Raw genomic sequence first — 27375 nt, 5'->3', positions numbered from 1 at the left:
ATATCGGTATCGATATCGCTAGCGAGCGTACCCGCCCCCGTCGGTTGTGTGACACGGGCAAATCGCTGCCCTTGGAGCACAACATCGCTAACACCCGTCACACGGACTTACAGTTAAGTCCAGAAATATTTGGACAGTGACACAAGTTTTGTTATTTTAGCTGTTTACAAAAACATGTTCAGAAATACAATTATATATCTAATATGGGCTGAAAGTGCACACTCCCAGCTGCAATATGAGAGTTTTCACATCCAAATCGGAGAAAGGGTTTAGGAATCATAGCTCTGTAATGCATAGCCTCCTCTTTTTCAAGGGACCAGAAGTAATTGGACAAGGGACTCTAAGGGCTGCATTTAACTCTGAAGGCGTCTCCCTCGTTAACCTGTAATCAATGAAGTAGTTAAAAGGTCTGGTGTTGATTACAGGTGTGTGGTTTTGCATTTGGAAGCTGTTGCTGTGACTAGACAACATGCGGTCTAAGGAACTCTCAATTGAGGTGAAGCAGAACATCCTGAGGCTGAAAAAAAAAAAATCCATCAGAGAGATAGCAGACATGCTTGGAGTAGCAAAATCAACAGTCGGGTACATTCTGAGAAAAAAGGAATTGACTGGTGAGCTTGGGAACTCAAAAAGGCCTGGGCGTCCACGGATGACAACAGTGATGGATGATCGCCGCATACTTTCTTTGGTGAAGAAGAACCCGTTCACAACATCAACTGAAGTCCAGAACACTCTCAGTGAAGTAGGTGTATCTGTCTCTAAGTCAACTGTAAAGAGAAGACTCCATGAAAGTAAATACAAAGGGTTCACATCTAGATGCAAACCATTCATCAATTCCAAACATAGACAGGCCAGAGTTAAATTTGCTGAAAAACACCTCATGAAGCCAGCTCAGTTCTGGAAAAGTATTCTATGGACAGATGAGACAAAGATCAACCTGTACCAGAATGATGGGAAGAAAAAAGTTTGGAGAAGAAAGGGAACGGCACATGATCCAAGGCACACCACATCCTCTGTAAAACATGGTGGAGGCAACGTGATGGCATGGGCATGCATGGCTTTCAATGGCACTGGGTCACTTGTGTTTATTGATGACATAACAGCAGACAAGAGTAGCCGGATGAATTCTGAAGTGAACCGGGATATACTTTCAGCCCAGATTCAGCCAAATGCCGCAAAGTTGATCGGACGGCGCTTCATAGTACAGATGGACACTGACCCCAAGCATACAGCCAAAGCTACACAGGAGTTCATGAGTGCAAAAAAGTGGAACATTCTTCAATGGCCAAGTCAATCACCAGATCTTAACCCAATTGAGCATGCATTTCACTTGCTCAAATCCAGACTTAAGACGGAAAGACCCACAAACAAGCAAGACCTGAAGGCTGCGGCTGTAAAGGCCTGGCAAAGCATTAAGAAGGAGGAAACCCAGCGTTTGGTGATGTCCATGGGTTCCAGACTTAAGGCAGTGATTGCCTCCAAAGGATTCGCAACAAAATATTGAAAATAAAAATATTTTGTTTGGGTTTGGTTTATTTGTCAATTACTTTTGACCTCCTAAAATGTGGAGTGTTTGTAAAGAAATGTGTACAATTCCTACAATTTCTATCAGATATTTTTGTTCAAACCTTCAAATTAAACGTTACAATCTGCACTTGAATTCTGTTGTAGAGGTTTCATTTCAAATCCAATGTGGTGGCATGCAGAGCCCAACTCGCGAAAATTGCGTCACTGTCCAAATATTTCTGGACCTAACTGTACCTTCTCTGCGATGTCACTCTGGCTGGAGATCCGCTTTCTTTCTAAGGGGGTGATTCGTGCGGCGTCATAGCGACGTCACACGGCAGCCGTCCAATAGCAGAGGAGGGGCGGAGATGAGCAGCCGGAACATGCTGCCCACCTCCTTCCTTCCTCCTTGCTGGTGGACGCAGGTAAGGAGATGTTCGTCGTTCCTGCGGTGTCACACATAGCGATTAGCGCATAGCATAGTGTTGCATAACGCATAGCGTTGTGACAAACAACATCGTACCTGTAGCAGCAACGATATTATTGAAATGAGCGACGTATCAACAAGCAACAATTTTTCACGTTTTTGTGCTCATTGATCGTCGCGCCTTGGTTTCACACGCTGCAATGTCGGTAATGGCGCTGGATGTGCGTCACTAACGACGTGACCCCGACAATATATCGTTACCGATATCGCAGCGTGTAAAGCACCCTTTAGATTACCTGATGCCATCCCAAACAAAATGCCATTCTAAAGGGAACTTGTCTCCAGGATTTTCCCTTATAACCTACGGCATTCTAGAATACTGTATATAAGTACCAAGGCTGTATAATGTAAAAAAGAGCTTTTATTATATTCACTTGTGGGGCGGTCGGGTCCAGTGGGCGTTGCTGGTCTCTGCTCAGGCGCCTCCTCTCTTCCTTCAGAGCTCCATGTGGATGATGCGTGGATGAAGCCTCCATTGCACTCCTGCGCATGTGCACTTTGATCTGCCCTGCTGAGGACAGAGCAAAGTACTGTAATACACAGGGAAAGGTCAAAGACCACCCACACATTTGCACTACAGTACTTTGCTCTGCCCTCAGCAGGGCAGATCAAAGTGTGTTTGCGCAACAGCGCAAAGGAGGCCTCTGTTTGTGTTGCAGGCGGAGGGGCGCGCTCGCCACGCTCGGGTCCGGGGCTTCTGCTGCTGCTGCTCGGTGGCTCGAGCGGTGGGCCGGACCCGGGGACTCGTGCAGCGCTCCTCACCAGTGAGTGAAAAGGGATGGTTTGTTTGGGGAGATAGTTTGTGACGCCACCCACAGGTCGTGGTGATAATGGGCACCACTGCTGCTGGTGAAGGGGATCCCGGGAGCGATGGCAGGGAGCAGCTAGGGTGTTGTCCCCTCCATGGGTAGGGGGTTGGTGCTCCCAGGGCCCGGTGATGATGCGGGGAGGCTGGATGGCTGGGGTGCAGGGGCAGCGCAGCGCGGTGCCGGATGGCACTGTTGTACTCACTCAGACAGAAAGTCACAAAGTCTCTGGTAAACCAAACGGCCGGATGGACGGGTCCCGCAGCCGGCTGCAGTGTCTTTGCTCTCCCCGGACAGGTGATGGTGGCTGTCTTTCCCTGCACCTGTGTAGAATGTGTCGACTCCGATGGTTTCCCAACGGTAGTCCGCTCCCCGACGTATAGGTACCGTAGGAGCCCTTTTGCCCGCAGGCGCTGGCCCTTGTATCTCTAGCCTGTGGCGGTGTCTGTGTATCCTCGCAGTGTGGACTGTTGCCTTCTAGCGGGACTTGGGTGTTAGGAAACCCCTGGGGTCCCGGTCACTCTCGGATTTGACCGTTGTCGGCGGCTCCAAGCCTAGTCGGGGTCCGATGGCCCTGCCTGTGTGCTTAACTTCACTCCGCTCCCCGGTTCGGTACCGGTGGGCCACCGCCCAACCCCAGTCCTACGGTTCCGCAGAGATCCGCTAACTCCTGCAGACAGCCACCACCGTCTGCCGACCTTGCTGTCATTGCCTGGGCTCCTATCCAGGCACACGCAGACGTTTTTCTCCTCTCACTTTCACCTCCAAAACACATCTGTCTCCTTTTACCGCCTCCAGGCCTGTGAACTCCTCGGTGGGTGGGGCCAACCGCCTGGCTGCACTCCACCTGGTGTGGACATCAGCCACTGGAGGGAGGCAACAAGGGTTTTTGGTTGACTGGTGTAACTATCCAAGGGAGGGGGTGTGTGTGGTGTTATGTCTGTGACTACCTGGCTAGTCCAGGGCGTCACATGTGCATGACGTAGGGTGCATCATCCAGATTGAGCTATGAAGGAGGACGGCGATGGAAGGTGGAGAGGAAGCGCCAGATCTGAGACTAGAGACGCCCATTGGACCCAATTGCCCCCCCCAGGTAAATATAATAAAGCTGTTTTTAACATTATACAGAGCGGCCTGGGCTCTTTTATACAGTATTCTAGAATGCTGTATATAAAGGCTCACTAGTGGTCGCTGCAGGTTATAAGGGAAAATCTTGGTGACAGGTTCCCTTTAAAAGGGAAAATTCTCAAACTGCTGTTATCGTTCCTTGTTACTGTTTAAGGTTTACTGGAGTGAGGGCTACAGTGTTTTAAAAAACACCAAACATATAAAAAAAATAAAGCCTTTTAGGCAGGGTTGATTGTGTTACATTAACCGATGCCGCCCAAACAAAACTTCATTTTAAAAAGGTAAAATTATAAAATTGCTGCTATCTGCTGCAAGATCAATCAGTCCCTTAAAGGGATAATTCCAATACATTATATTCTGTATTAAAAGCTTAGCTATGTACCTAATTGGAAAGTGGACATGGTGCTGATGTAGGCAGATGCCATGGCCGTGTGACATGGCAAACTGTGCAACTGTGCCTGCTTTTGTGGGAGCAGCCCAAACCTCATCTCATTCTAGGTTCCTGTCCCAAATTGTAGAGGGGGTGGGGGGGGAGTACACCCCTGTTGAAGTCAGAACAGTGCGAGCAGGTTGTGCCCTGGATGGCAGATAATGCTTCCAGTCTGTTTACTGGAACAACTTTGTCTTGCACACAGTGTCACTAGCCAAGAGGCTGAACCACATAATCCTCACCCTGATCCTCCTTTCTCCCACCATGAAGAGTCCAGGGAGACAAGAAGATCTACACTTGGACAGTCCAGGGAACTCTTTAACTTTCCATTCATGGCTTCTTCTGGCCTCTCTCCATGCATGTTTCAAGAGGGACATGAGAAGGTCATGTGCAGTGATTCACAAATATTTGAACAGCCATGGTCAGAAGAAACCAAAAGAAGGGAACTGCAATTACTCTCTCAAGACGTGGATGATGATGAGATACAGCTGACATCAGATCAGACTAAGAGCAGCAGTCTGCACCTCACACAGCTGCTCAAGGATTGCATACATGCGGCAAGACACACACTGGACGACATTGTCAATAATGGAGCACATATTACTAATGTGGATTACAGAACACAGAAATAAAACAAGTAAATAATTCCCCGAAGTCACACAATTAATGCAAATCACACTCTCTATAAAAGATGATTTCCAGAGCTGCTTTATCCTTAACAACAAACAATACAACCTGCAACTCACTGCAATGTCGGCCGTGGTGATGAGACTCCAACCCAAAAATGAATGCTCTCATCAATTCAAAGGTTATTTCAATAAAATATTAGTTTAACGGTGTGTAGATTTATGCAACCACATTATTTTAGCTCTCAGTTTTATAATTTTTTCCACTCAAACAGATCTTAGTTGGTCTCTAAATTAATTTTTACAGATTATGAGCGACATTAAAGGTGGAAAAAGTTCTGAAATTATTCGTACTGTTAGGATTATTTTTACACATTCCCCGTGTCTAGGATGTACGGGAAACCTCTTACACTTTATTTTTAGGATAATAAGTTTTGTTCCTTCTTCTTAGTCCCACATTGTAGCAGCTGCTGAATGAGAAGAATCTGTGACTTCTCTGCATTTAGTGGTCACTACTCACCTGGACGGTTATCTGTAGGAATCTCCTCTTTACTCCGCTCATCACCTCTCACATATGTCTCTGTAGTATTAATATGGGGCAGATCTTCACCCTGAAACAAATATTGTAAAAGTCACAGACAGATGGAGTAGTCCCATCTATGATCAGCTCTAATCCTGCCATCTCCACCGCTCTCATTACACAAGTATAACACATATAATACTGGAGGATAAAACAAGACTGAGCACAAGACCTTCACAGCCGTCTACACATCATAGGGAGATTTCATGGCCCCTTCTCTCCATCTACCTGATGATCCTGAGGAACATCGGGATCTTCTTGTTTACAGTCCTGTGGGAGAAGAGGACGGGGACATCTCTCTGGTGTTGTCCTCTTACTGGATAGACCTGGAGGAGATACATACAGGGACTGAATTCATTCCTTACATACAGATAATTATAGGCCGTGTGTATTTAGTCCTGTCTATTACCTGGTGATGTGAGGGGCTGGGGAACCTCCATCATGACGTCCTTGTACAGATCTTTGTGTCCTTCTAAATACTCCCACTCCTCCATGGAGAAATAGACGGTGACGTCCTGACACCTTATAGGAACCTGACACATACAATGATACCGTCACCCCCGATCCCTTCATAGCATTACTGTATAATGTCCCAGCATTCCCAGCAGTGTCACCTCTCCAGTCAGCAGCTCAATCATCTTGTAGGTGAGTTCTAGGATCTTCTGGTCATTGATGTCCTCATGTATCGGGGGGTGAGGTGGAGGCCCCGTGATTGGGCTCAGGGGTCTTCCCCATCCCTCAGACACAGGGGCCTGACAGCGCTCACTAGAGGTCTTCTTCACTACTGTGTAATCCTGGTTATGGAGAGACACAGTAAGAAATCTCACTCCAGACATTTCCAGAGTCCTCACCTCTCCAGTTCTGTCCATCTGTTATTCCCATAGATAAGAATGGTGTAATGTGACGTCATCAGAATCTCTCACCTCTCCAGTAAGCCGGAAGAGGATCTCTAGGGTGAGGTGTAATATCCTCTCCGCCATCTTGTCCCTGTCCATATCCATCCTTCACGGGGCAATCAGGAGAATTCTCTTCTATAGAGCGACTGTTCTCCCCAGCATCTAATGTGTATGGAGCCTGAGCCCAGTAATGGGGAATCTCCACACACCTCCACCTGCAGAGCCGCACACTAGATATATGGCTGCTCTGTGCTTCCAGGACCTGTGATGATGTCACATGGAGGGGAGGAGTCAGGGGTCACATGATCAGCTCCTCAGCGTATGCAGGACTCTGCTGTGCTGGGTGTCATGGTGCTGGATGAGGGGAAGGTTATGTGTGGGGTCAGGAGGGGTTTACAGTGTGGATCTAGTAGAGCCGTGTGTGTATGAGGTGTCCGGAGCAGAGCCGTGTGTGTATGAGGTGTACGGAGCGGAGCCGTGTGTGTACGAGGTGTACGGAGCGGAGCTGTGTGTGTATGACGTGTACAGAGCGGAGCCGTGTGTGTACGACGTGTACGGAGCAGAGCCGTATGTGTACGACGTGTACAGAGCATAGTCGAGTGTGTACGACGTGTACGGGGCGGAGCAGTGTTAAAGAAATTAAAGTAAAAAAAAAAATGGTGTAGGGTCCCCCCCATATTATGATACCTAGCACAGATAAAGCATACGGCTACAGGCTGCAGCCCCTAGTTGTGCTCTTATCTTGACTGTGTATCAAAATAAGAAGAACCGCATGTGACTTTTTATCTTAACTAATTTACATAATTTTAAAAACCATAATGTGGTTTCCCCACAATTTTGATACCCAGCCACATGATAAAGCCAAAAGCTAGGGGCTGGTACTCTAAGGCTGGGGAGACCCATGGTTATTGCCCACCCAAAAAATAGCAGCCACCCAGGATTGTTGCATCCATTAGAACTTTACCCGGCTGTTCTCGATTGCCCTGGTGCGGTGGCAATCGGGGTAATTGCGGTGACAAGGAGTTAATGACAGCTCACAGCTGCCACTAAACCCTAGATTAGGAATGACCGGCATCTATAAGACCCTCTATTACTAATCTGTGAGTGAAAAGAAATAAACACAAACACTGAAAAAATCCTTTCTTTGAAATAAAATACAAAAAAAACCCTTTCACCCCTTTATTAACTCCAAACACCCATTTCCGACGTAATATACGTCAGCTCCCACAACGATTCCAGTTTTGCTACATCTGAAGTGACAGCACATGGGCACAATAAAAAACTGAGATTGAGCCACAGCGGTGACGTCACTCGGGTTATTTGCGGTCACAGCTGGAGGTTGCCACGGTCCTCCACCTGTGACCACAGATAGCCTGACCTCAGGTGACCTCATGAAACTCAATGACCTCACTTCAGGTTCGGTCAATGAGTTCACAGACCTGCATCACCTGGCAGAAAACCTCATTTTGTTCGGCAAAAGAAGAAAAGTTTTGATACCGTGTTAGCCAGTTGAAAAATGATTGACTGCTCTCATTGAGACAAACAAAATTATAAATCTTGTAGTTCAGATACCTTTTAATGGCTAATAAAAATAAAATAAATTATATTACAGAGCAAGCTTTCAAGACTTCTCAGGTCTCTTCATCAGGCATGGTATGACAAAATATGTAAAGAAATACACATATATCCACAAACAGAGCAGAGGCATGGTATAATAAATGGACATTTAAATAAACAAAAAAATTGCTTACAGAGTGAATCCTTATTTAGCTTTAATTAGTGGTGTTAAAGTTTTATGGTCCCATAATTGTCCCAATGTCCTCACCATCTCTGGAGCAGAGTCCTCAGATTCTGTATCCATGTAAGATCAGAGTCTTGGTGTCCTCACCATCTCTGGAGCAGAGTCCTCAGATTCTGTATCCATGTAAGATCAGAGTCTTGGTGCCCTCACTGTCTCTGGAGCAGAGTCCTCAGATTCTGTATCCATGTAAGATCAGAGTCTTGGTGTCCTCACCACCTCTGGAGCAGAGTCCTCAGATTCTGTATCCATGTAAGATCAGAGACCTGGTGCCCTCATCATCCTTGGAGGAGAACCCTCAGATTTTGTAGTGAGTTAAAAATGCTCCTGACAGATTTAGTCGTGTGTGGACAGAATCAAACATTGTAATGAATTTATATTCCCAGACCATTGAATGATTGTGATCTGAAGTTGCCTTTTAATATGACAATTTTCATGTGGTTTGTGTTGTGCCCTGAAGCACAGAAATGTTTGGCCACAGGTAAATGTTTGGGTTTTTTTGTCTCAAATTGTGTGACGATGAGACCTTATTCTTGCTCTCAGTCTCTGTCCTGTTTCTCTAACATAAAAACCCCCAATAGGACATATAGTGCACAGGATTAAGCACACCACATTGGAAGAGGAACATGTGAATGTCCCAGGAATCTTCTAGTCCTGCTGTGTCTTAAGCCTTTTTCACATGTCAGTGATTCAGGTACATATGTGACAGATTTTATACATACCAGAATCACGGACATATGCAGACCCATTAAAATCAATGGGTCTGCGCACAAATCAGTGAATTTTGAATGACCGAGTCTCTGTGTGGCGTACACGAGTGTCCGTGTACTCTGTACAGAGGCATGTACGTTTTTTTTTCTGGCATCACTGATCTACCATGGTGTGGTCCGTGAAACACGTACCAGAAAAACACGGGCATTGAAAATAAAAAGCAATTTATACTCACCTTCTCCAGCGACGCTGTGTTCAGCCATTGCTCTCTGCTGCTTCCAAGCCGGCTCATTATGGATATATTTATGCAATGCACCGCGACCCGAAAGTAGCTGTAGCGGGGAACATCTGAGGCCAGAAACACAGCAGAGCTAAAAAGTTCAGCACCACAGACAGCAGGAGCAGGGACAAGAGTTTATCTCCATGTGCTATCACGGGTGTAATGCCAAAACAGGTGGGCACTTCCAGTTCTGCGGTGCTCGAATCACTGGATGGACAGACTCCACATCAATTCAACAAGCAGGATGTGAGGGCTGATCCTTTTTCATTGCTATCACGGATGACGGAACACGTATAATGGATAGCACATGGATAACCCACGTGTGCCATGAATCCTGAGCACACATAGGGACATGCGTTTTTCAAAACCTGTTAGGGACAGCACCACCCTCAAATAGAAGCATGCTCCTACCCATACACATATGAGAGCAAAAAAACAAAACTATGGGAATATAGGGCACAGCTAAACCATTAGTATATTGAAATATCCAGGGATATGAATAAAGAACAATCAAAGACCTTGATGTATGCAAAAAAAAGTGTTTAAATTTTAATGAGTTCAAAATTATAAAACACGTTAAAAACATGGGGAAGACTCAAAAACAAAGGTCCCCCCATATAGCAAATTGCACACAAACACTAAAGCGGGCTTTACACGCTGCGACAACGCTAGCATTTGTTGGCGATGTCGAGCGCGATAGCACCCGCCCCCGTCGTACGGCCGATATCTGGTGATCGCTGCCGTAGCGAACATTATCGCTATGGCAGCGTCACACGCACATACGTGCTCTGCGACGTCGCTGTGGCCAGCGAACTGCCTCCTTTCTAAGGGGGCGGCTCGTACAGCGTCACAGCGACGTCACACGGCAGGCGTCAAAAAGAAGCGGAGGGGCTGAGATGAGCGGGAAGTAATATCTCCCCCACCTCCTTCCTTCCGCATTGCCGGTGGAGGCAGCTAAGGAGATGTTCGTCGCTCCTGCGGTGTCACACACAGCGATGTGTGGTGCCTCAGGAACGAGGAACAACATCGCTAAGAAGCAGAAAACGATTATTTGTTTCAGGACAACCTCTCCGCTGCAAACAATTTTGACCGCTTTGGCGATCGCTTCAGGTCGCTCATAAGTGTCACACACTGCGATATCGTTAATGAAGCCGGATGTGCACCACAAACACCGTGACCACGACGATAATTCATTAACGATATCGTAGCGTGTAAAGCCCGCTTAACACCTCAGTGGCAGATAATAAATAACACAGGCTAGCAGAATAATAAAGCCTAAAGGTACACATAAATAACGATATCACATACAAAAATATCTTGAGGTACAGAGCAAGGGAAGCCTGTTATTACAATACTCAGAGTCTAATTGTGCAGGAGGTAGTGTGGATGCGCTTGCCCGCCCCACGTGTTACGCCACCTTATGTGGCTTCATCAGGGGTGTACTCAATTCAACAAGCAAGATGCGAGTGCCGATCCTTCTTGTTCAATTCATGTGCTATCACGTATGACGGATCACGTATCATGAATAGCACATGGATAACCCACGTGTGCCATGAATCACGGGCACACGGAGTGACATATGCATTTTTAAGACATCAGTGAAAAACGTCTGACGAGTGAAACAGGCCTTAGGGATCGGTATCCGGTCTTTGGTCTCTATAGGAGTGCAAATTTTGCGGCTTTTTACATTGCAAGGATAAGTTCCTCTTGGTGTATTTGAGGGCATTGAACTTCGGATCATGATGTTTCTTAAATTGGGATGTTGCCTGTAGCATAGCAAGGGAGGATCTTTGAATATTGTTTTTAAACGGTAATCCTTGTGTAGGATATGGTGAAGTTCTCAACCGTTTTTCTCAGTATCGGGAGAAATGACTCAATAATATATGTGCTGGATGGTGGGTGAAACAAAGGAGGCCATGTGGTGTGTTGTCTGACTTCTTTACGTTTTTAGATGGGAGTAGTCTCCAACACCTGGCTATACACACGCCCCAATAACATCACTTTTTACAGCTAATAAAAGCGGAGGTGAATCTTGGTCACAAGGCCCCTATATAAGTGTACCGCCCGGCGCTCGGCTACAGCCGAGCCGCACAGATCCGGGCTCGTTGGTGGGTGGCTTGAGCGCCTCTGGAGCCGGGGTCACTTCGCTCTGAAAGGATGCTGGCGCTACGTAGGGGTTAGGTTTACGGCTGGGGCCGTGGTTTTTAGTTAAGTTCGTGATGCCACCCACGGGTCGTGGTGAATGTAGACACCACCGCTGATGTTTACTAGGCCCCCGGGGATGTTGTTGCGCAGCCAGGTGTTGACACCTCCGTGGGTAGGGGGGTGATGGTCCCGGGGCCCGGTTGTGAGGGTGCGGACGGATTGGTGTGGTGCGGGGCGGTGCGCGGCCCGAGGGCACAGTTGTACTCACTCTGACAGATACACCGGAGTCTCTGGTAAAAAAAAAAAAAAAAAAGATGGTGGTCGGTGCCCGCAGCCGGCTGCGTCTGGTCCCCCACCCGATTTGGTGGTTCCCGCCTTTCTCCTGCAGCTTGTTTTGTAGCTGTGGACTGCCTGCGCTTCAGCGACGGGAGTCCGCTCCCTGGCTGTGTGTGTGTGTCGGGAGAGTTCGTTTGCCCGCAGACACTGGCCCGTGGGATCTCTCTGCCTGAGCGGTGGCTTTCTATCCCCCTCGTTGGGCTGTTGTCTTCAGTCGGGACTTGGTTGGGAAAGGACCTAAAGCCCAGACCTCAATCAGTGAATTAACTTAGTCCGGTAGATTCGGGACCTCGTTTCAGGGTCTGAGTATCCCCCTCTGTGCTCCGGTTTCCAGTCTGTTCCCCGGTTCGGTACCGGCGGGCCACTACCCTGTCCCGGTCCCTTACGGTTCCACCAGGCCGTCTACCCGGCTCCTGCAGGCGGCGACCACCGTCTGCCGCTTGGCCAAAGGGTGTCCAGGCTACGACCCAGAACCCTGTCAGACATTTACTCCGCTCTCTTTCACCTCCAAAACTCATCTGCCCTGTCTTTCCCGCCTCAAGCTATCCAAGCTCCTCGGTGGGCGTGGCCAACCGCCTGGCTCTGCCCCCTGGTATGAACGTCAAGACCCGAGAGGGGTGACCAAGGTTTTTAGGTTGGCTGCTGTTACTTATTTAGGGGGACGGGTGTTTGTGCAAGGGCCTGTCTGTGACTACTTGGCTAGTCCAGGGCGTCACATTAGTATCATACCCTGTGAGGGTCGCTCTCTCTTTGCTCTTCCTCTCAGGCTGCCCACACGCAAGAACAGCATGGGTGGGCTATAGTCTGTTGGGGTGGTATGTAATTGTGGGTTTGTGTATTTGTAAAGATATTATTTACTGGTGTTTCCTGTATTGTATGTGTATAATTTAGTACATGCTTTTACATGTGCTAGTATTATATTGTGTATTAAGCGTAGTCTTGTTAGTGAATAATAAACTTGTTATATTTTATTATTACAACAAACATTTTTAAGTCTGTGCTTGTTTGGGATACACCAGGTAGATAAAGTAAGTAATAGTAATAAAGAAAATATACCCTTGGGAATATATACAGTATATCTATGATATTGGGAATAGATCCTTTGTGCCCTTTTTCTCCATTCCACAAAAGCAGCCAGGCCATTGGCAAATGTGCAGGCAGGATTTGTTCCACCTGTAGTAAAGACTCCCCTTTTACAGTACCTCAAGCTGGGGGGTATAGCTCACCACCAGAGGTACATTACTAATTTCTCTTTTTGTTTGTATTGCACCAGTTCACTTTTAGGGGTTAACGGCTCTAATGATGTGATAATCAATGGAGGTGGGGTAGTAGCCCTGGTTTAAAAATGTCTTTTTAAGATATGTTAAGTGTTCATATAGGGCTGTGGAGTCGGACTCGGGTGTTCATTTTGGTGGATTCGGAGTCAGAGTCGGTATAAAATGGACTGACTCAGACTCCTAAAATATATAATAAAGTGGGTACAGTAGTTCAATGCAGAATGTGCTGAATATTTTTTCATAAGAATTTGGGAAAGTTATGAAATGTCCTATAAATGTCTGTTCTATTCCTGATCTAAGGCTACATTCACACACAGCATTTTTACTGCGTTTTTTGAGGATACGTTTTTCAGCTGCAAAAGCAGATCCGCTTTTTAAAAAACCACATCACCTGAAAGGTTTTTGAGCTCATAGATAATGTTTAATAGCAAAAGCAGATTAGAAAAACGCCACACAAACTGACATGCTCATTCTTTGTGAGGATCCGTTTTTGAGCCCAAAAACGGATCCTCACAAAACAATACTTCAAACATGATAAGTACAATTAAATTGATGAATGAGAGTAATGAACAACAGCTAGAAGAAAATTTAGGATTCAGTATGCTTGAGATGGAAGGCCACAGTGCTCTTCATGTAACTGAGGAACAAACAGATATTAGAACAGAAGAACAGCAAATGATAGTTTAGAATTAGATGATCTTGTTGAAGCTGCTTCAAAACACTTTTATATTCATCACATACGCTGTGTTGTGCACACACTGCAGCTGGCAATAAGAGATAGTCTGCAAGAGGGACATGCCGAAATTCTGATTGGAAAAGTGAGGAAATTGGTTATTGCCGCCAGAACCCCTAAAATTGATTCCATTTTAAAGAGACATGCTGGGAAAGGGGCAATTGTTGATCAAGCCACTCGGTGGGGAAGCACTTATTTAATGATTTGGCGATTGCTTGAACTAACAACGTTTCTTATAGATATGGCGAACCCTTAGGTAACACTAAATGAAGGTCAATGGACACAGGTGGCTGAATTGAAGGAATTGCTTAATCACCCATTTACCGTGACTAAAAAATTACAAGCTGAGGATTTAACTCCTGGCATTTTCATAATTGAGTGGAAGAACTTGCTATTTTGCCTGTCCCAAAGAGGAGGTTTAATCGCAGATGGCATTTCTGCTTCAATGAAACGGAGAGAGACACAGCTATTGGAAAATAAAAATTTTCTGGCAGCTGTTTATGTGGAACCAAGACATCATATACTGCTTGATGATCAACAGCTAACTAAAGGAAAAGAAGCTCTGACTGAGGTAGCAGTTAGGATGAGTGGCCTACAGGACTGCCAGGCGCAAGAGGACTTGGGTCCTGACAGTGCTACTGCTGCCATATCTTCATCCTAATCAGATGGGGAGTTTAACTTTGACAAGTATTTGGATGACATGGAGCAGGCAAAGCAATGCTGCAAGGAAATATATTTCGCTCCGTCTCCAATAGCAAGCAGACTGACCATATTTCAGCAAAATTTTTCACTTGCTCTCAAATAATAGAAAAAATCAACTGTTCATCAAAACTGTCTGTGCATGAGGCAATTCTTTTATACCCGGAAATTGTTAGCGATGTTGCCCATTTGGTTACGGCTTTACCTCCAACCCAAGTTAGTGTAGAGAGATTGTTCTCCAGCCTTAAAATTATTAGGTCAGATTTGAGGTCATCTATGAAGGAGGATCTGATGGAGGCAATTCTATTTCTTAGAACAAATTCATAGACTGCGCAAATGTTTAGTATATTTTTGTTGAAAACTGTTTTTTGCCACTTACATAGTTTATTACATAGCGTATACATATTTACAATTTGTTACAGTTGTTTGTGTTCTAAAGTTGTATTCCAATAAATATATTCTATGTTCTATCTAAATATCTTGATTATTGTATCATAAGAATGATTAAATGTCTGATGTTCACATTGTACTACAATAATTTTTTCTCTTAAATATAAGCAATATATGTGGGCATCGAAGTCTGAGTTGGTGCAATGGAAATTGAGGAGTCGGAGTCGCATGTTTGGCTTACCGACTCCACAGCCCTGTGTTCATCCCTGTCTGCTGGGCTGAAACAGATTCAATTATATCTGAGGGCCTGGCTGTAGACATTGGACTTTTAGGGCTCGTGCGCACGTTGCGTAATTGCATGTATTTACGCTGCGTATACCACTGCAGCGTAAATGCATGCATCCTGCGTTCCCGGCACAATCTATGAAGATTGTGCATGACATGTGCGCACGATGCTTTTATGAACGCAGCGATTTGGGTGCTAACATTTTGACTGAAATCCGTGCGTTCATAAAAGCAGAATGTCAATTATTTGTGCGTTTTGGATGCAGCTCCCACTCTGTCTATGGTGTGGGCAGCATCCCGAGCGCATGAAATCAGCTTTTTTTTTTAACAAAAACAATGCATTCATTATGCAGTGTTTCTGCAGCGATTTGAAGCGCACATGTGCTGTCAAATCGATGCAGAATATTCAGCAGTTACGTGCGCATGAGCCCTTAATGTGTTCCGGGTGGAAGTTGTCTCATCTGAGGTATGTGAAACGGTCAATTGGTTTCAGATATACCGATGTATGGAATTAACCACTTTGAATTTTTATGGTGGTATCCAGGAAGTTTATTTCCTTTTTCAGTGGAGCAATGTCAAGTTTATTGTAGGATGATATGCATTGAATTTGTCATAGAATTTTAGAAGTTCTTGTTCAGACTTGGTCCAGATTATTAAGATGTCATCGATGTAACAGAAATAGACAAGTGGTTTGATGGAACAGGATGCTAAAAAGTCATTTTTTGCAGTTTAGCAGCCATGAAAAGGTTCACATACTGCAGTGCCATTTTGCTGCCCATAGCAGTTGTTTGCCAAGAGATGCCGATTTGGTGAGGCTGGTGCCCCCAATCTATACCTCCTAGCAAAAAAATAGCATCAAAACCATATGCAATATGATACGGTTTTGATGCATTTTTTTGCCAGGAGGTGTAGACTTGGTGGAGGTGTAAAAATGTCAACACCAAATTTGCATCTATTGGCCAAAAAATGCACAAATACATTTTTACGCCATTTGGTGTTTTTCTGCCAAATAGTGAAAAATTGGTGCTGAAATCTGGTGCAGACATTTCTGTGTAATCCATTGTAGCTCCTGGCTACAATGGATTACAAGGCCAGGGATATCACCTGGCAAACAGGTGGCACGGGTATTTGACAGTGATCCCACTTCAAGGGGGAATGGCCAGAGAGATGTGAGCACCTTACAATTAAATATTAAACATCTAATGTATAAACGAACACAAATATGATGGAACAAAGCTTTCCTGGTGGATTACATTAAAAAAAGCTGATTCCATGTGGTTTTATTCCCTATCACTGATGAATCATTTTTTACTAGATAGGAAAATATCTGCACTGCAAGTTATAACCAATATATGGAATTATTCATAGAACTAAACCACAATTTGCTGACTGCATTAGAAATTGAATTAGAATAGTCATATAAAAATGTATCCACACCTGAAAATCTATCATCATTCAATACATCTATGGATAAAGCATCTGATGAATGGGAAAAGGAGATACGTGAGACAAGCCAAAACGTTGCTCTGAAATAGCAATGACGATCAACAAAAACGAGTCTACAAATGGCGATGCATCCCTACCCACAACCGTAACCAATGATGCCTATCCATATCCTGTATTTCGTCTTTATATCAGTCAGATACTTCCCAATTTTCCACGGCAACCTGATCTGACAAGAGAACTAAACGTAAATGGGATCAGATTTCTTCAACTAACAAATGTCCACAAAATCCAGAAGTACTGACCAAAAACACACCAAAAGGTCATCAACCTTTCACAGCATACTTTTTCTGTCAAAAGGTTTTACTTTCTCACCCAGTATATGTTTTGATCGCTTTACAGCTATAAAAGTACTTAAACATTTTTGCGAGGTTCCTTTCTGTTCAAGAAGATGTGGAAAGGTTTCCCCACACTCAAATAGGCAACTTTACTAATGCTAGAGGAGCTGGCTACCGAAGATGACAGTTTTGCCCTAGCTAAGATGTCTACATCGATCTAGCAGAAATAAAAATTCCACTATTATCCCTATATCTGCATGTGTAAATATTTCTACAATTGGTGTGCAATGACTTTAAAAGAAATACCATGAACTTTTTTTTAGGGATAACCTAACCCAACAGCAACATGCGAGTCTTAAACGTCTTAAAAATCTCAAAGATGTGATATAGAAGTCATAGTATAAAGCGGGTAACACTGTAGTGCGACTGTGCAAATTGTATAAGTCTGAGGCCTATTAAAAGATCAGTTTTGTTACTAGAAACTCACGTTCAACCCTCATAATTCTTCCATGCTACTTGGAAGAATTATGCAAAATACAGCTATCTGCCACAGAAATTCATTATACAGCACAAGGAGGTGCAAAACGGTCGTCGTCCACTGGGGGCCCGCACCCGGCTCTTTCCCCGCTATTTGTACCTGCACCGAATGAAGTAGATAAAGCACTTTGGAATATTGGATGGATTGTGCCATGGCTCTCTCTTGCTGGATTGGATTTAGACTTTCTCCTACTCTGACCACGTGTACACGTGACCATTTCCCTTAAATCGGATGACCTGGAGCTAACCTACTTTCCGGTATAAAAGGTATGGCACGGTTGTTGCAAAACCTCTTTTGCGTAGCATTTGTGAAATTTATTGCTTATTTTAAACTTAAAAAAAATATATATATACACAGTATAACTGAAAAGTGGGGCGTGCAATATTATTCGTCCCCTTTACTTTCAGTGCAGCAAACTCACTCCAGAGGTTCATTGAGGATCTCTGAATGATCCAATGTTGTCCTAAATGACTGATGATGATAAATATAAGCCACCTGTGTATAATCAAGTCTCCGTATAAATGCACCTGCTCTGTGATAGTCTCAGTGTTCTGTTTAACACACAGATAGCATCATGAAGACCAAGGAACACAACAGGCAGGTCCTTGATACTGTTGTGGAGAAGTTTAAAGCCGGATTTGGTTACAAAAAGATTTCAAAACTTTAAACATCCCAAGGAGCACTGTGCAAGCGATCATATTGAAATGGAAGGTGTACCATACCACTGCAAATCTACCAAGACCCGGCCGTCCATTTAAACTTTCATCTCAAACAAGGAGAAGACTCGTCAGAGATGCAGCCAAGAGACCCATGATCACTCTGGATGAACTGCTGAGGTGGGAGAGTCTGTCCATAGGACAACAATCAGTCGTACACTGCACAAATCTGGCCTTCATGGAAGAATGGCAAGGAGAAAGCCATTTCTCAAAGATATCCATAAAAAGTGTTGTTTGAAGTTTGCCACACACAAGCCACCTGGGAGACACACCAAACATGTGGAAGAAGGTGCTCTGGTCAGATGAAACCAAAATCAAACTATTTGAGCACAATGCCAAACGATATGTTTGGCGTAAAAGCAACACAGCTCATCACCCTGAACACACCATCCCCACTGTCAAACATGGTGGTGGCAGTATCATGGTTTGGGCCTGCTTTTCTTTAGCAGGGACAGGGAAGATGGTTAAAATTGATGGGAAGATGGATGGAGGACCATTCTTGAAGAAAACCCAGATTCTGCAAAAGACCTGACACTGGGACGGAGATTTGTCTTCCAACAAGAAAATGATCCCAAACATAAAGCAAAATCTACAATGTAATGGTTCACAAATAAACGTATCCAGGTGTTTGACTTGGCCATTCCAAGTCCAGACTTAAATCCAATCGAAAATCTGTGCAAAGAGCTGAAAACTGATGTTCACAAACGCTCTCCATCCAACCTCACTCAGCTCCAGCTATTTGCAAAGGAAGAATGGGCAAAAATTTCAGTCTCTCGATGTGCAGAACTGATAGAGACATACCCAAGTGACTTGCAGCTGTAATCGCAGCAAAAGGTGGCACTACAAAGTATTAACTTAAAGGGGACAAATAATATTGCACGCCCCACTTTTCAGTTAATTTTTTTTTAAAAAATTTAAAATAAGCAATACATTTCGTTCAACTTCACAATTGTGTCCCACTTGTTGATTCTTCACCATAACATTAAAATTTTTATCCTTATATTTGAAGCCTGAAATGTGGGAAAAGGTTGAAAAATTCAAGAGAGCTGAATACTTTTGTAAGGCACTATATATATATATATATATATATATATATATATATATATATATATATATATATATATATACATACATATACATACATACATACATACTGTATATGCACACTATATAGTTGTATAAAAATAAATAATTAAAAAAAGATGTGGCGCTCCGCAGTATTTTTGATTCTCAGCGCAGATAATGCAGACGGCTTTGGGCTGCCACCCCCGTCTGCCTGGCTTTACCTTGTCTGGCAATCAAAAAACAGGGAAGCCCATTTTTTTTAATTATTTAAAAAAATAAGTACAAAAAAAATAAAAATGCGTGGGCTCCCGCCATATTTTGATCGCCAGTCAAGTAAAGCCAGGCAGCTGGTGGCTGGAATTCTCCACAGCCTGCAGCCGCCGCTGGAAATGGCGCATTGTTTCTTAGTGCCATTTTCAGGCGCGTAAGCGGCCCTGGGTAATAAAGGGGTTAATACCAGCTTTGTATTCTCAGGTGGTACTAAGCCTGAAATTCATGGTGTCACGCCAAATTAGACATTAGACCACCATAAATTTCTAGTAAACAGTAAAAAAAAAACAAAAACAAAAAACATTTTTTTATTAGAAATAAAACAAAAAAACATGGAGGCTCTATCTTTATTATAAAAAAAGTCCTTAGTCCGACGTAATCCACAGGGACAGCAATGTCAACTCTGCTTCATCACTGTGCACACACACAGTCTATACACAGTGAGAAGCAGAGAGCATTGTCAGCTCTGCTACATTGCTCTGTACAAAGAGATAGCAGGCAGACAGTGAGGGTATGATTTCACTTGCGTCTCGCATTGTATCACCCCGCACCTGATGCTCTCAGGACAGGAGCGCATCACCTGCTAGGAAATACATGCAGCTGACCCGCTCCTGTCGGGAAATTGTGCGCTGTGATGCGATGCGACACTCGCACAGTGACAATGAAAGTTCAGTTACCAGGACCTTTGATGATGTCAGTCATGTGACCAGTCTGTAGCCAATGAGGTACTGGTCACATGGCTATGACGTCACGGAAGGTCCTTTTAGTCAGAGGTGATTACCGGGGGCCACAGCAATGATCGGACAGACGTTAAGCTGAAGCGGCCGGCTGACAGAGTCTGCAGGACGCGTCGCGGGACCTGTAAGTATGATCAGAATGTTTTTTAATAATGTGCTTTTTTTATTTTTTACAGCCCCTGGACCCGATCCGTAACACGAGTTTCCCAAGAAAGTTCGTGATCGGGATCGTGTACACGATCACTATGTGATCGGTACAATCCTCGATCTTTACAGATCGGGATCGCCCATCACTAATTATCATCAAATTGACTTCCTGGATGTGCTCATAAAGAGAGGTAATAACAGTTTCCAACAGTCTGACATCTTTCGCAAAGAAACAGCTGTCTGTTCTTACTCCAAAAATTGCTTTTTACATCCCACCTGTGTTTTTAATTTATTCATTTTTGATATTTGGGTTCTCTTCTATCATTATGTTGTTTAGTTATTTTGTGTTGTTTGATACTATTTCTATATAATTTTTGCATTTTGCTTGTTCCTTTCTCTTCATGTAATGTCTCATATAATAACATCATTAGGATATTATTCCCAGTACTTTCCTGTTGTTATGTTATATGTGTATTTGCCGCTATTGCTTCTGTTATCAGACATTTCATCTACGTACTAACCCTCTATTAGGTGCAATATAGCTTTCAGATATTTCATACAATACAGCTACGTTCAGTCGCACAGTCTCACTTGTAATCCATTGGTGTGGATGCGCATTGACTGGCCGGCGCTCGGTGTCTGTGGTAGTATCTAATTACTGTGCCTAGGGGTTCGCATTGTGGCAGCTGTTACGTGTTTTATATGTGGGAAGTGCATTGTTCGCCGTGGTGTCCGCTACATGGTGACGCCATTGAGGTTGCTGAACTCCTCCCTAAGTCAGCGTTATATGCACCAATGAGCATTGTGATTTGTGGGTGCATTAAAAATGACTTACTCAGAAGATGCCATTTTTGGTTATATTGTTTCTAATTTGTATGCTGTTGGATTTTCCTATCTCCATGTCTGCTGTTAAATAAAGAATTTACAAAAAAAAAAAAAATGACTAACTCTTTGGTCTATGCTATGTGTTCATGGGCTGCAGGTTGGTCATGATGCCAATCTCTCACAGCACACAGTCCGAAACACGTGTCGGGGAGGGGGCACCGCTACACAAGCCTCGGAAAAATTTTCTTTGTATGTACCCTGGCTGGAAGCTTTACACTCTATTGTTGTAATTTACGGTGTATTTTACAAAATAAAATTTTATAGAAAGAAAGAATTGCTTTTTGCATCACTATATTCTGAGAGCTAAAGTCGTTTTATTTTTGCAGCTCACCGAGCTATGTCATGGCTTGTTTTCACTGGGACAAGATGACATTTTCAGCAATACCATTTTCATTTACATGCGATTCTTTGATTTCCTTTTATTCCACCTTCCGTTGGTATGATGAAAAACCATAGTTTTTTCGCACTTATTTTTCCCTTCTTTTTAAAACAATCACAGAAAGGGTTAAATAGTATGACAGGTTAATTGATCTGCTTCTTCCAGCTGCGGTGATAGCAATTATTTTTTGTTTATCTATCCTTACATTACTAGAATATATTATAATATATACACATATTATATATATATATATATATACATACATATATACAGTATATACATATACACACATACACATATATACATACATACATACATACATAGGTTTTTATATATATATATATATATATATATTACACACACATACATATACACACACAGTATATATATATGTAATATACATACCGTATATAAATAAATAAAAAAATTAATGATTTTTTTTTGTTCTTTGATTTGTCATTTTCTTTTTTAAATCTATGTTTAGAATTTTTTCCACTTTTTTTGCAGCGTTGGTATGATTTAACAGGCTACCATAGGTGGCAAAGCCGAAGGTCACCATTTGACTTTCGATTGGCAGCAAATGATTAGATCGATTACGTAAGACTGTTTAGGTGGAAGAGGGAGCGCACTCACTTTCCTATCCTCCTAAATGCTAAGATCGCTATTGATCTCAGCATTGTTCTTTCCATTTGATGATAATAGATTTGATGGTGCTTCGGGGGATCATCAGAGAATGGGATATTTTTTTTAGCACCCGGCCCTGACTTGTACTTCTCACCACTTTGTTGCTGACTTGTTTGGAGATCTCCTTGGTCTTCATGGTGTTTGGTTAGTGGTGCCCCCTGCTTAATGGTGTTACAGCCTCTGTGGCCTTTCAGAAAAGGTGTGTATATACTGACAGACCCTGGGACACTTCGATTGCACACAGGTGGACTTCCTTTCACAAAAGGGTACTTTACACGCTGCGATATCGGTACCGATATCGCTAGCGAGCGTACCCGCCCCCGTTGGTTGTGCGACACGGGCAAATCGCTGCCAGTGGCGCACAACATCGCTAACACCCGTCACACGGACTTACCTTCCCTGCGACGTCACTCTGGCCAGTGATCCGCCTCCTTTCTAAGGGGGCGGTTCGTGCAGCGTTACAGCGATGTTACACGGCAGTCGTCCAATAGCAGAGGAGGGGCGGAGATGAGCGGCCGGAACATGCCGCCCACCTCCTTCCTTCCTCATTGCCGGTGGACGCAGGTAAGGAGATGTTCGTCGTTCCTGCGGTGTCACACATAGCGATGTGTGCTGCCGCAGAAACGACGAACAACATCGTACCTGCAGCAACGATATTAAGGAAATGAACGACATGTCAACGAGCAACGATTTTTCACGTTTTTGCGCTCGTTGATCGTTGCTCATTGGTGTCACAAACTGCGATGTCGCTAATGGCGCCGGATGTGCGTCACTAACGACGTGACCCCGACAATATATCGTTAGCGATGTCGCAGCGTGTAAAGCACCCTTAAGCATGTGACTTATGAATGTAATTGCGTGCACCAGAAATTTTTAGGGGCTTCATAGCCAAAGGGTTAAATACATATGCACATGGCAGTTTTTATTTTTTTTTTCTGTATTTTTCTCACTTCACTTCCCCAGTTTAGACTATTTAGTGCCGATACATCTCATACAAATCAAATAACAAAAATATTGAAACACAGCTTGTAATGTAACAAAATAGGTAAAAAGCCAAGGGGATGATTGGGTGAATACTTCCGCAAGGTACTGTATACTGCTAATATCTTTGCAATGGAGAAGTGAAATTTAAAAAACAAAATACATTTTATTCCACTGCGCATAATTAACATAATTCTTTTTAAAATATTCATTAAAGTTCTTTGTGAGGTCATACAGAATAGATTTCAGCATTTGCAAATTATACTAAGGTCTGCAAGGTTATCAACAGCGCAAGGATAATGTAACATTATTAAAGTAATATTTACAGAAGGATTTGGGGAGGGGGAGGCTTGAAATGGGAAAGAGAGTGAAGATTAATAGGGTAAATGTAAAGTCATGCATCTGGGCCAAGAAAACAAAAGGTCCTGAGACATCAATATGTTTTCACCAGAATTCTGTCAAAAATTTGTTAGAAATGTTGCCCTTTTTTGCCCAACTTAAACTTGCACGCAAATGTTTTTTTTGTTCAAAGTGGACTAAACTGGGTTGGCTGGGGTGGCAGAGAGCATGGTGTAGCCGACCCAACAAATCTATCAACATTGAAACCAATTGAGTGTCGTAAATTGCTCCAGAAATGTCCACCAGCTTTGCTGACTCAATAACTGCAATGTGCAAACTACATTTGGGACTCACTTCTGTGTAAAAACAGTGTGCCCATAGTGTCATGCTATGGGCTGTCAAGTAGGGGAATGTTACCTGCCTAACAGGCAGGTACCAATGTAAAGATTGGTGCAAAAAAGATAATGCTATGGGGTGCTTTTCAGGGATTTACATAGGCTCTATAGTGCCAAGGAAGTGAAATCTGAATTCATCACACCAATACATTTTGGGCATTGAATGGATAAGACTTTGCATTTGCGATTGGAGTAAGGCCATTTTCTGTTGCAGCATGACTTTGCTCCAGCACAAAAAAAAGTTCTGTCTGAACTCACAAATGCTCTTCTGAAGAATGCCCACAAGAACTCCCATTCTTGTATGTCTATCGATTTAGAATAGGAAACCAAAAAACATCCTTTAGGTCTAATATGCATATGTTCACACATATACACTATATGAACAAAAGTATTTCATACACTGTATATTTTAATATAAAATATTCAGTGCACAGGTGTGAAATATATTTGAGCTATTTAGATTCTAATTTATTATTGTATTCATTTAGGGAAAAACATTTCTTAAATTCAGAACATGAATATGGCTTCTCCCCTTTATTTACAATACGACTTTATAAAAAATTAAGCAACTTATTTTAAAATAAAACATTTTCCACATTCTGGGTATGAAAATATCTTCTCAACTATGTGAGCTCTTTAATGTTTAACATGTGTTTTGAAATAAAAGCAGTTCCCATAATTTCAACATAGATATATGGTTGCTTCCCTAGCTGTCTTTTTGATGACTAACCAAATGTGATTTAAACACACCACTTTTCCCACATTCTGTGCATGAAAATGGCTGCTCCTCTGTGTGAGTTCTCTGATGTTTAACAAAAGATGATTTATATACAAAACATTTCCCACATTCTGAACATGAAAATCGCTTGTCCCCTGTGTGAGTTCTCTGATGTTTAACAAGAGTTGATTTATCTACAAAACATTTCCCACATTCTGAACATGAAAATGGCTTCTCCCCTGTGTGAGTTCTCTGATGTGTAACAAGCCCTGATTTCTGATTAAAACATTTCCCACATTCTGTGCATGAAAATGGCTTCTCCTCTATGTGAGTTCTCTGATGTTTAACAAGAGATGATTTATCTACAAAACACTTCCCACATTCTGAACATGAAAATGGCTTCTCCCCTGTGTGAGTTCTCTGATGTGTAACAAGCCCTGATTTCTGCTTAAAACATTTCCCACATTCTGAACATGAAAATGGCTTCTCCCCTGTGTGAGTTCTCTGATGTGTAACAAGCCCTGATTTCTGCTTAAAACATTTCGCACAGTCTGAACATGAAAATGGCTTCTCCCCTGTATGAGTTCTCTGATGTGTAACAAGATTTAACTTCTCTCTAAAACATTTCCCACATTCTGAACATGAAAATGGCATCTCCCCTGTGTGAATTCTCTGATGTCTAAGAAGATGTGATTTCCTTGCAAAACATTGCCCACATTCTGAACATGAAAATGGCTTCTCCCCTGTGTGAGTTCTCTGTTGTTTAACAAGAGTTGATTTATCTACAAAAAACTTACTAGATTCTGGACATGGATATGGCTTCTCCCCTGTGTGACTTCTCTTATGTGCAACAAGGGTTGATTGATTATTGAAATATTTCTCACACTCTGAACATGAAAATATCTTCATTCCTTTGATAGTTATAACATCCCTTCTCTTACTTTTATTTTCCTTAATAGCCTGTGATGAATCAGAAGATAGGATCTGTTTAACAGGATCAGATGGTAGATCTTTGCTGTGAAACACTGAGGATACAGCTGGGATAACGTAATGTTCATCATTTGTGTCTTGTGGCACACCAACATCATATGATTTAAAATCTGAAAATGCCAGAAGTCCCTCTGATCTCCCAATACAGTCTCCTGCCAAGAATAACACTTTTATTACTTTTTCAATAATATAAACTTGGAAATAGTTTCCTTAGATTATAAAAAAAAATGTTAAATAAAATTGCAAGTCATGTTGCAAAATTCGATAATTCACTAATATGTTGGTAGTATTCTAACTAAACAGCACAGAGCAAGGACCACTAGATAATGATATCAGGCCACCAGGAGAGGCTCTAGCTGTTCTCCAGTTCAGTGTGAATTCAGCATCTTCCTAGGTTCATGTCTCAGAGTGTCGGTCACCACTATTTTGTATAAGACCCTCAGTGGAGAATCATAAATGAGCCTGTCAGTCAGTACTATTAGGTAGGGGGAGGGTGTCTGTCTTGCACAATCTCCGACAGCCACATGAATTTTATTGCAGAACAGAGGAACAGTGCGATTCTGCATGAACTTTGACTTTGTAGAAGTGTAATACTGGAAAAGTAAATTTGTAAAGTGGTTTTCTCGTGTTGATAAAAAAAAGTGGGAGATTGTGATAAATGAATATACACAGCTATACACCTCATTCCCTGACCTCACCCCCACTGTACTACAGAACACCATTCATTGTCTGTCCACTGTCTCCGACATTATGTCTGATCTCTATCTGAAATTGAACCTTTCCAAAAGGGAGCTTCTTCTACTCCCTCTATCTACTAACCTCCCTAAACCTGACATCTCCCTCTCTGTTTCTGGCACCATGATAACGCATAGGCAGCAGGCTCGCTGGCTGGGTGTTATGCTTGACATCGATCTTTCTGTCACCTTTACACAATCTCTCACTCACTCTTGTCACCTGCACCTGAAGAACATTTCTAAAATCTACTCCTTTCTCACCATGTAAACAACAAAACCCCTCACTGTGGCCCTCATCCACTCCTGCCTCGATTTTTGTAATTCTCTATTAGTTGGCCTCCCCCTCACTGGACTTCCCCTTCTTCAGTCCATCCTTAATGCTGCAGCCAGGGTCACCTATCTGGCTAATTATTACTCAGGTGCTTTCGCTCTGTGCCAGTCATTGCTGTAACGCACGCTGCCGATGTAGAGGCAGCAAGCGGGAGTAGTGGACCCACTGGATTACAGTGGGGACCTGGGTTTACCCTTTAAATGAAGGGTCTTAACTAAGCACCCACTGCAAGAACACCAGGCACCACTCCCAGGGTAGTGACTGGGACTGTGGCACCTGACCCCCAGGGCAGGTGATGGACTCCGGTGTAAACACGTACAGGTGGGGTGACTGAGGCAGGTATGGACAGGAATGGTGGGCACGGCAGGGATAGACAGTTATGGGAAGGCAAGTACAGGAAATTGACACAGGGATAAACGGGACTTGAAAACTAGCTAGTAGACTGAGACACTGACTAACTAGGAGCATTGCGCAGTCACCTCTAATGGGAGGGTGCCTTAAATACATACTGCCTCTGAGCATTTCCAGGAAATGGTGTGCCATTTCTTTGAGGAGGGCCAGTGTGCGCGCAC

The 27375-nt window shown here is 43.3% G+C and overlaps 1 protein-coding gene across 1 annotated transcript in view; it reads right to left on the bottom strand.

Annotated features, from left to right (window-relative positions):
- Window positions 1–27375, bottom strand: part of LOC142313025 (uncharacterized) — a 70587-nt gene that overhangs the window by 7608 nt on the left and 35604 nt on the right. The window contains exon 7 of the mRNA XM_075352012.1: window positions 24922–25890. Within this exon, the coding sequence (XP_075208127.1) occupies window positions 24922–25890 (969 nt within the window). The remainder of the gene's footprint in view (window positions 1–24921; window positions 25891–27375) is intronic.

The sequence above is a fragment of the Anomaloglossus baeobatrachus genome, chromosome 5 (assembly GCF_048569485.1).
Source record: "Anomaloglossus baeobatrachus isolate aAnoBae1 chromosome 5, aAnoBae1.hap1, whole genome shotgun sequence".
Lineage (NCBI taxonomy): Eukaryota > Metazoa > Chordata > Amphibia > Anura > Aromobatidae > Anomaloglossus > Anomaloglossus baeobatrachus.
This window is presented reverse-complemented; position numbering and strand designations above follow the sequence as displayed.